At 35.6% G+C, this 11,050-nt stretch overlaps 1 protein-coding gene across 1 annotated transcript in view; it reads right to left on the minus strand.

Moving 5' to 3' along the window:
• Positions 1-699: 699 nt before the first annotated feature.
• LOC106473327 overlaps positions 700-11,050 on the minus strand; it is a 15,626-nt gene continuing 5,275 nt past the window's right edge. Inside the window, exons 3-6 of the mRNA XM_013934009.2 lie at positions 7,471-11,050; positions 5,638-5,908; positions 4,310-4,450; positions 700-3,953 (exon numbers count right to left, since the gene is read on the minus strand). The exon at positions 7,471-11,050 is cut by the window's right edge and continues 1 nt beyond it. Of these exons, the coding sequence (XP_013789463.2) occupies positions 3,799-3,953; positions 4,310-4,450; positions 5,638-5,908; positions 7,471-11,050 (4,147 nt within the window). The 3' untranslated portion in view covers positions 700-3,798. The remainder of the gene's footprint in view (positions 3,954-4,309; positions 4,451-5,637; positions 5,909-7,470) is intronic.

Below are 11,050 nucleotides of genomic sequence, written 5' to 3' on the forward strand. Positions count from 1 at the left end.
CGCGAGTTACTGTTGGAAAGAATAAGGACAAATTTTAAATTACCTGAACAATGACCACATCGTGAATCTAGAGAAGAAGATCGGAAAGTTTCGAAACATTTCATGATATATTTATTGGGCGATATTGTTTAATGATTGAAATATATATTTTTGTGCTCGATTAATGTACATATACTAACTTCTCTTTTTCCTTCATATGTTAAACGTGGAACATCGAAATAAAACTACATTTTAAAACTTACAAAGCCAAGAAATGTAACAACATGACTGATTCATGTAATGTACAGTATCAGAGCCTTTTCCAGGGTTATGATTGTTTGGTTTCGGATATTCGCACAAGGGCTATTTCCACTAGCAGCCCCTAATTTTGAACATATTAACTAGAGGGAAGGTAGATATTCAGAAACACCCATTGCCAACTCTTACCGAATAGTGGAATTAGCAGTCATTCTTATATCGTACGCTCTGACCCAAAGTACGAATTTTGGCAACCGTGGATAGAGAGTTATGTGTTTGATAGGAAACGCTAATAGTTTTAACAACTGGGTATGGATTATTACTGTTAAGAATAATAACACCGTATTAAAGAAAAAATTAGAGACAGTCTACGTCAAATTAACGTTCAATATAAGGGTATCACACATACAATCTTCTTGACCCTGCAGTAGCCAACTCGGTTACTATTCAAGTTAAAATACTGACCCTCAATGGGAAATGTTAAAAATAAAGCGAATTATAGGACGAATCTACATAGATAACAAGCTTTATTCACATTTCCATTGTTGTCTTCATTTTACAATAAATGCGGTCTCAGAGAAGACTTTATAATTATTTCGTGAAATAAAATTAATATTTTGATAATTACAAAGCTTTATAGCTAAATACTATGCATACTATAAATTTAACAGTATCACGTTATTTGTTTGGTAAATTTTGAAGCTGAATAATAGTAAGCATTGTAGGTGTAATTGAACAATGTTGTGTACAGATATTTCGTAAATTATAATAATTTTAATCGAGATTTCAACAGATGGCATCGCAAGTAACAATATCGAAGGTTTTTGTTTTGTTCATTGTTAAACACAAAGCTACACAATAGGCTATCTGTGCTGTATCTATTGCGGGTATCGAAACCCGATTTTCAGCGTTGTAAAACATCAGACGTGCCGCTGAACGAACAGGTGGCAAGCTTTTTGGAAGCGGCAACGAAGTTTGGACACAAAAGTTTTCCTATTTTTTTTGTTCCAATCGAGAAAAAGGTTCGTTGTACACTAGTGTTAAAAGACAATCTGAAAAAAAAGGAAATACACAGTACTTGAGTTTATTTTCATCCCAAACCGAACTCCACTATGTAGTAAATAATGACATGAGCTCCACTTTATTGTTACTGGTTGTCAAATGTATATTTCATAATTTTAAATATCAAAACGTTGATACAAGAAGACAGCATAAAAAATACACCAGAGAAGCCTGAAAAATAATTACAGAGAAGTCAATGGCGTAGGTTAAAAAAATCTAAAAAACTCAACAATAACAAACATATACATGTTTAAAATCAATGACACATTGTTTTTTAATAATTCAAGTTTATTGGAATTTCATGGCTTCAGTGTGAGCCATAATCTCCACTGGCCAGAAATTTACATTTCAAGATTTTACAAACATCAAGCGTATGAATATGATTAACATTTATTACAAGGCATGTTTGATGTAACAACGTCTTGGAGGTGTCTTTTGATTACGAAAGCAAAAGAAAAAATTCAGTGATACAAAGGTGAAATTCAGCCACCCCTCCACCATCAGTGTACCAATCACCGGCGAACCCACACATTTTCCACGTGTTAATGTAATATATACACGAATCATGATACAGACTCCTAAAATCTAAAGCGATACTACTAAACTTAATCATAACATTATTATGATCCTTTAAGCCAATAACTATATGATGGTTAGTTCTAAAATCATACAAAAATGTAAGTTAGATTCTCATTGATAATAGTTATATATATATATATATATGTATTTATCTATTTATATACTTTATATATATTTATCACAGCACCATGACCATATGCAGGAAAGCAAGATAAAACTGTTAGAGCAACACAACGAGAGTAGAACTTTCGCCAAATATTTTTGAAGTTACGGACTTCTTGTCATATCACTCGTAAAAGAAACACTTTGATTCAAATAAATGTGAAGAAAGTAAATTAATCAACATCTACTGACATATTTAACTAATTGAAAATATATCCTGGTATTCCAATCTGACTTGTTTAACGAAACGGCATCTATTGACACTTTAGAAATATTCCTAAATTTGTAAGGTATTTTCGACATTAGAACAAATACTACCAGTAAGGCGTGTTTAAACAAATTATAATTTATCCGGCGATTAACCATATGAGGTTTACAAAACTACATAATTCTATCGATGACTGAAAGCGCAATAAAGGGACATTTCAAGCCTTGTTGTTCTGTTTTGTCAATAAATGTAACGCGGACCTGAAAGTGTTCGGTTTCCAAATTTTGTTAAATCATTACGAATCATTTTATTATTACGTATACATCAGTATATAAACTACAACATCTAGCATTAGCAACCAGAAAGCTATGTTTTACTATGACAAACAAATTTGTTGGGATCGTTTTGTTTATTTAATAATAAATGTTTTAAATGTTTACACTCTAACTCCTTCTACTAATTAACTTTATGTTAATATTTTACAAACTCACACAACCGCCATCTGTTATCAAACAATAGCACTGTTGTTGATAATAATAACCATGATCGAATACAAACTGTGAACACTTGTTTCTTATCATTCAAAACTTTACAACCTCCCCCCCCCAAAAAACAACAACAACAAAACAAACAACAATAATAAAAATATATAATAAGTATATGTATACCCATTCACATGTTAAAATTGGATGTTCGTCAATCGAGTAAGCTAACTATTATTGGCACGATACAAAACTTTAAGAGGATCAGTGTCCTAGGATTACAGTATCCAGTTTATGTGAAGCTGTCTTGTATCTTCTTATAAGTTTCGTCTCACACTTCATAATTATACCACCAGGAGTTTTATTAGCCATAACACTGTCTAAAAAACAAACGTGCCTCAAAGTAAAATACTTTATTAAAATTATCAGGCGTCTTTATAATTCATCCTTGAGACTTTCCCATTCCAACTGTAAGATATCTTTGTTCACATAATACCTCCACGTAAACGCACCAATTATGAGAACGATCAAATTAATGATTGTTGTCTGCTTAACAAGAATTGTTATGAGACAAAGTGCACATACATTCCTAGGTCGAATAACTTTGTAATTATTCGATTATCTTGTTGGTTTTATCTGTCAAATAACCTGTTTATGGCAGAACTTATTCTATTCTACCATATCTCAAAAGTTATTATTCAAAGCTGATGTACATATATGATAACACAATGTTTCGTGTATGTACTCTTGGAGACGGCCTACAATACACGAACCAGATACAACTTGGCGTTGATCCCGAAAGTTTCTGTCTGCCATTGGAAACAGTCTACAATACGCACATTCGATATGACCTCTATTACTAGTCGCTATCCCTAACCTTATCTTTAAAAAACAGTCAACATATCAAATCCAGCGAGCGTGTTAGATAGCTCAACAACGACTTTTATGATGGATACCACACACTTCATCAACGTTGTTTAACTGTTACGGAAAGTTGTCCACGCTACAATGCTAAACAATGAGCTTATATAGCTCAACAACGACTTTTTTGATGGATATCCCACTTCATCAACGTTGTTTAACTGTTACAGAAACTTGTCCTTCGGGTAGTTTCTTCATGAAGTTCCAAGCCTCGGTCCTTGTCATACTGGTTATGGATTGGTTGTTTAGGGAAAGAATTTCGTCCCCAGCTTTCAAAAGCCCTAATCTGTCAGCGTCTCCACCTTGTCAATGATGACAGTAAAATAAAGTCAAATCTCACGTTTATTTCACAAGAACTATAAAACATGTCAGTAAACATTGAAAACATTATAAAATATGAGTAGGGTGTAATTACTTTTTCCGATAGTTAACTCACCAACAAAGATAGTAAAAAGTATTTTTATGCGTCGTAAAAGTAACAATCATAAGATGTTGTTTTTCATTAAAAATAATATATGAAGTCAAAGTACATTCATAATTGAAGTGTATTTATAAACTCTTCACAGTGAAAAAAGGCTGTGCAACATTTTCTAGTATTGGATAAGGAAATAAATAATGTAGTTCTATTAAAAATAATTCTATATATTCAAAAGTTCACCTTTAAAGACTTTCTTTATCGTTAGAGGGCGATCTCCTACAGGAGAGTCCTTTCCTCCATCTAAACTAAAACCGATCCCTGTCTTATCTTTCTGTAATTCCACAGTGATGATCTTTTCTTTGGTAGAGGCAGGTGGTACTGCTACAGAAAACCAATCACAGGAGTTAGGCCTATATTCACACACACACACAGTTCAGGAGTTAGGCCTATACTCATACACACGGTTTAGAAGTTAGGTCTATATTCACACACACACACGGTTTAGGAGGTAGGCCTATACTCATACACACAGTTCAGAAGTTAGGCCTATACTCATACACACGGTTTAGAAGTTAGGCCTATATTCACAGACACGGTTTAGAAGTTAGGCCTATATTTACAGACACGGTTTAGGAGTTAGGCCTATACTCATACACACGGTTTAGAAGTTAGGCCTATACTCACACACAAATTTCAGGAGTTAGGCCTATACTCATTAACACGGTTCAGTGTCTCTATGGTTAGATCACTTCATAAACACTCAATGTGTTGTTAGAATTCACTCACGTTTGGAAGAACTGCAAATTTATCACGTTTGCACTCAATAAGTTGAGGTAATTACTTTTAACGTTTTAATTTAAAAAATACTATAAGGTCGTCAACTTCCCCGGGATGTTAATCGAGTTAAAAACTAAGAACGTAATCAAATAGAGATGATTAAATTTAAACGTATGTTTCTTGTTAAACACAAAGCTACACAATGGACTAGGCTGGGCTGTGCTCACCACGGGTATCTAAATTTAAATATATGCAAACAGGCTGTTTTATATAGATCTATTATCCTCCAGATACAAACAGTTCACAGAAACAAAGTATATATATTTTAATTACGGCGACTTCGGAGCGAGACGAACACCTGTCCAGTTAAACTGATATTAAAAAAGAACAGAAAAAGAAAGAAAAACAACTCTTCAGAAGTATACACTTTAGATTTGTATAGGTGGCTCTGAAATCGCGATTTTATTTCGCCAGTTTTCAAATACGTATAATTCAGAAAAAAATATATAAAACGAGTTAAGTACAGTTTAGAAAACATTAATTTAATATTTATGCTTTGTTTTATTGAAAGTTAGAACGAAATGAGGTAAAACAACAGGATAATTCAAGAATTATTATTATTTTAAAGTGTTTCCCAAAATAATCACAATAGTCCAAAAATTGATGAAACTTTGTAGAATGGACGGCAACTTCCTGTTGTAGAGACACAAATGTAGAGGACGACGTTTGGAAAGTTAATGCAAAAAGCTGTACGAGATTCGTTTCTGATTCAGACATTATGGTTTCCTTACCTTTGTCTCGCTCTTGCTGATCTGGCACTGGATGATATCCGTTGGTTAACGGAGAACTGATACATGACTTCTGTTGGTCTGGCACTATGGAATTTATGGATCTTTTTCTTACTAGAACTAGAACTACTTCGTTTCGCGGAGCTTTCAGAATATCTAAAACCTCCTGATGTGTTAACCCTTTGAGGTTACAGCCGTTTATGAACAGGACTCGATCTCCTTTCTTGATCTGACCATCTCTCTCTGCCAGACTTCCAGCTATAACCTTATGAACCTGGAAAAAATATTTGGGTAAGTAAAGACCAAAAACCGATCAATAAAAGTGTACACTACGCGTACATTTAAAGTTCGGTTGTTCATCTCTCATAATTAGCCAGAAAGCTGCAGCGAAATACAATGTTTTGTTAATAGATGGCGCTACCTATTCTGGAAATCATTCGGGTTGGTGGGTTTGAGTGCAAAGCTGCACAACAGGTTATCTGCGCTCTGTCCACCGCGAGGAATCGAACTTCATGTTTTAGCATTGCAAGTCTGTAAAGTTACCGCTAACCCATCAGGGGACTAGTAACTCGGGAAGAATTTGTTTGCATAAATATGATTCCCGGTAAGTATAACCCAAACTTAGCGCCCTCACTGCCCAATATTGAAAACAAAGAAAAATTATTACAGTTAGTATGCACCAATAACGTGTTAAATGAAGACACATGACGAATAACTAAATAGATGATAAATAATTGATTCAGAGAATATAATGTTAACTTTCGTTCAATCCCAGTGTTCTTCAGACCGACTGGGATACGACAGATAAGAGTTGTAATTGAGAACAACTGTTTCGGTATGTTCTAGATTAAGTTGTCGTCAGTTATATTTATACCACAACTCGTGTAACAAACTATATTTATTCTAACAGTTTCTTCAAAGGCCAACAATATCGGTAACCAATCCAAAGACTGTACTGTTTTAAGACATCACTTATTCAGCTTTTAAAACTCTAAAAGTTTTATTATAGAAACTTTTCAAACTTTCCTTGATGTTTCCTTTGAAAGATTGAAATTTCGTAATAGACACGTGAAGATTGTTGTTGTAAGTACGTTGGGTTGTATTAAGTTAGTTTATTATATATATATATATATATATATGAATTAACGCGAGTCAGAGTCCGAATGAGTCAATATTAAGAAAATGACAATAAACATTTTACTGCAATTTTCCAAACTCTTATACAAACATGTTACTATTATTATTAATTCCAAACTCTTACACAAACATGTTGCTATCATTATTAATTCCAAACTCTTATACAAACATGTTACTATTATTATTAATTCCAAACCCTTACACAAACATGTTACTATTATTATTAATTCCAAACTCTTACACAAACATGTTGCTATCATTATTAATTCCAAACTCTTATACAAACATGTTACTATTATTATTAATTCCAAACTCTTACACAAACATGTTACTATTATTATTAACTTCTCTGACTGATATTGTACTTTACTGTTAGCTTTATCACAGTTGTTAATGTATGGAGTTTCGTAAGCATTATATAAAAATGTATACTTCAAAATCATATTTCAGAGCCAAAAAATGTTGTCAAATAATGGTACAGTATTCGATTATTTATTGCATGCTAAGTAACCTAAGTAATCCTGCACATTTCTCTCTGCGTTATCCGCTTCTAAATAGATCTATTAATTAAAAAGTTAAGGGTATGGTTTACGACATAACTGTTACATTATAAGCTTAATAGCTCTGCAAAGCTTTCTCTGTTTCCATCGCTTTATTAGTTGACTGTCAATAAACTTAAACTGCCATGTTTAAGCTTACCGTAACTTCTTTAACTTCGTAGTCAGCCCCTCCAGCTAGAGTTATTCCAATACTTCCGACCTGGAGTCTTCTTTGGATGATGACGACATTTACTTCTTGACCATCACTCTCTGGTTCTTCCAGGAGGAATCGATTGGCCTCTTCATGCAGCTGCTGGCAGTCTTGGGGAGAGATGGTGGAAGACAAAGTTGACCTTGATCCGGAGTGGTCAGACGCTGGAGAAATCCTTGATGAGTATTCCAGAGAGCTGTTTTCTCCAGTTTCACTTGCAGACGAATCGATTGAAGAGAAACGTTTATGTTGAATTCCTAATTGTAAGCTGTGTACGTTATCTCGGCTTGAAGTCGAGGTGGAATCGTGGATGTCGGAATTTCTTGAATCTCGTTTATTCACAGTCTGAACAGAATCTGTTTTAGTGGGCATGCAATTACTAATATCAGATGTCCTTTGATTGGTAGGCTTATCACGGTGTGATTTCCAATAACTTTTAGGCTGATATGACGATCGCGTGTTCTGAGTTTCAGTTTCTTCCAAATTACCCGATTCGGATACAGAAAGGGAGTCTTTGGAAGTGGACCGACCTTTGGAGGAACTGGTGGCTTGTGGAGTATCAGAAATTTTTTTTCCACGTACTCGGCCATTAACAAATTGAATACTCGTGTTTGTGAATTCAGGTGTCTGGTGATTATCGGGTAAAACTGTCACGTTGGTGCGTTCACCAGAAGATATACAACTGTTAGAATTGAAGTTTGAGCTGGAGTGAACCTCAGCCAAGCCGGTACTATTAGGTTTGAATGTTGAAGTTGAGCCTTTGGGACCTTTACGACAACCAGATTGAACAACTGAACTGGAACACTCGTCAGATATTCTGCGACCCTCATATTTGTTGTATAAGTTAGAACAACTCTCGGAAGATTTTTGGCCAATTGGCTTTGATTTCGGTAACCAGGCTGTTTCTTCATTGGTGTTTTTATTTTCAAAATTTTTAAGAATATCACTAACACTCATTGATCGTGTAGAAGTTGACATATACCTGTTCTTCCTACCCAGTTCATCCAAGGATTCTCGACTTCTATCGAAGGCATCTCTAGAGTCCACTAACTTCCCATCGCGGTGAAGAAATTCAGTAGGTTCTCCTTTACGAGTGAAAAAGGTGTTGGATAATGAGTTTTTAGACCAAAAACTATCCACCTTTTTCTTTTCCCCTTCCTCTATTAAGGACGTGGGTCTAGGACCGCATGGACGATTCTCTCTTATTTTCACATCTGAAGCAGTAGTGGTATTTGTAAACTGATTTGAAGCACTATTTCTTCTTGAATACCGTTGTGTGTCATTTCCCTTTGGCATGAGTGAAGGAGGAAGCTTTGCGTTAAAACTGTGGGATAAATTAGTCTGTGAATCCCTTTTTGACACAATAGCGTGATTGGAAGGTGATGGAATTTCTTGGTTGCCATCAAACGACTTTTGTTCCCATCGCTCGGCTAATGCTCTAAAGTTTTTAGATTCATCAGCTGGACCTTCTTGACGCATGCGTAGCACAGTTTTTTGTTGGCTAAGAAGACGTGGCTTGAATTCTGCGTCTACAGGGTGATCTAGAGAATCTGACGCCGTGTCAGACAATGAGTCATCGATAGTCTGTCTTGAATCTTCTGTTCTCTGGCTAATAGTTGAGAAAGAGTCATCGTCACTTTCAACTTTGTCAGAATAAAAGCGACCTTGGAAAGTAAGTCGAGACAGACTTCCATTTTGAGGCCACTTTTGGTTACTGTCGTGTTGGACATTGTAATTTTTGTCTTCAGCTCCTACCAATGACTGTCTATTTGAGACAGTAGGCGGAAATGAAGAAAGGTTTTCCTGGTTGTTTTTCCCTTCCGAAATACTTCCAAGAACCGTTGCTCCAGAATCTCCAAAGTCAATACACACTGGTTTAGCCAGAAACTTTCCTCGAACTTCCAAGTTTACGGAAGAAGATGTATTTTTCATTTCTTCAGTAGAATCTCTTGACTCATTCGAGTCTGTTCTAGATACTGGATTGCTGGCAGAACTAGAAGTGTCTGTTTGATCCAAAGATGTTACATTATGCTTTAATTCTGAAGAATTATAGGAGTTCTTATTATTTGAAAACTGTGGACTGTGTTTCTGATATTTATTTGGCCAAGAACAATTACCATTTTGTTCTGGTAATTTGTGTTCTGAGGACGACACTGCCATCAAAGAAGAACGTTTAGCTTGTTTTGAAAAATATGAGTTGTTAATCTTTTCCAATTCATCATCTGGAGATGTGATGGATCTAGTTGATTGTTCATAATCTTTTCCTTCACTATCTGATGATCCTGGACCAGGTGACATGATAGGTTTTTCTGGAAGAACTGGGGTTACAGGCTTACTGTGCGACAATGAAAATTGGAAAACACTTTGTTTTGTAACTGTTGGAGGAGAAGTAATACCAAAAGAAGAAGAATTGGTTGAGCTACTTATACTAGAAGGGGAGGCAGGAGGAGGTGAGATGGGTGAAGTTAAAGAAGATGGAGGAGTTGGTGAAACAGAAGACGCGACATTTGAGCGTGGTAACTGAAGAGATCTTCTTTTGAAAGCAGGAGAATATTTGGGAAGACTAGGATTGTAACTTTTCCATGGTGGTTCTGATAACAGTGACTGATTATTTGCCCCATCTACCACATCTTTTGTTATTACCGAAGACCGTGAATTCAGATTTAGAACTCTGGGTAAAGACTTTGTTTTTTCTGGTGTACGAGTCGTTTCATTCTTCCACATCTGGTTGGTAAATGCCTTAATTGGTTCAGGTTTTGAACTGATGGCAGTTTTACTGGCTATCGTGGGTAAGGATTTTATTGCGGGGTTTGTGCTGACAGGCCGCTCGGGAATGACTAGTCCTTTGAATTTCGGACCATTGGTTTTAGACGTTTTTTGTAACAAAGAAAGAAGGTTCCAATTACTGGGCCGGTTCAGTAAGTCTTCTTGGCTTCGAGAAGATGTCATGTTAACTTCACTACAGCTAAATCCAAAATTACCAAGGTGGCTGGATGATTGATGGTCTTTAGCCTTACCAAGGTGGCTGGATGATTGATGGTCTTTAGCCTTACCAAGGTGGCTGGATGATTGATGGTCTTTAGCCTTACCAAGGTGGCTGGATGATTGATGGTCTTTAGCCTTACCAAGGTGGCTGGATGATTGAGGGTCTTTAGCCAGACTGCTGTAAGTCTTACTTTCGTTTGAGGTGTTTATCTTACACGTTTCTGTAAGAAAACTTGCCTTGTTAGTGGATTGATCCAAAGCAGGATTCTCAGTGCTTTGTGCTGGTGGACATGTTTCATTGATAAAACTCAAGTTCTTTTTCATAAGTTTTTCCTCTTTACTGATAGGAGCAACACTAACATTAAGAGCTTTCTCATTTGATCTTATGTGTTGGTTTTTAACACCAATGTTCGATCTTATGTGTTGGTTTTCAACACCAATGTTCGATCCCATGTGTTGGTTTTCAACACCAATGTTCGATCCCATGTGTTGGTTTTCAACACCAATGTTCGATCCCATGTGTTGGTTTTCAACACCAATGTTC

Source organism: Limulus polyphemus, unplaced genomic scaffold (genome assembly GCF_000517525.1).
Source record: "Limulus polyphemus unplaced genomic scaffold, Limulus_polyphemus-2.1.2 Scaffold6077, whole genome shotgun sequence".
Classification (NCBI taxonomy): Eukaryota; Metazoa; Arthropoda; class Merostomata; order Xiphosura; family Limulidae; genus Limulus; species Limulus polyphemus.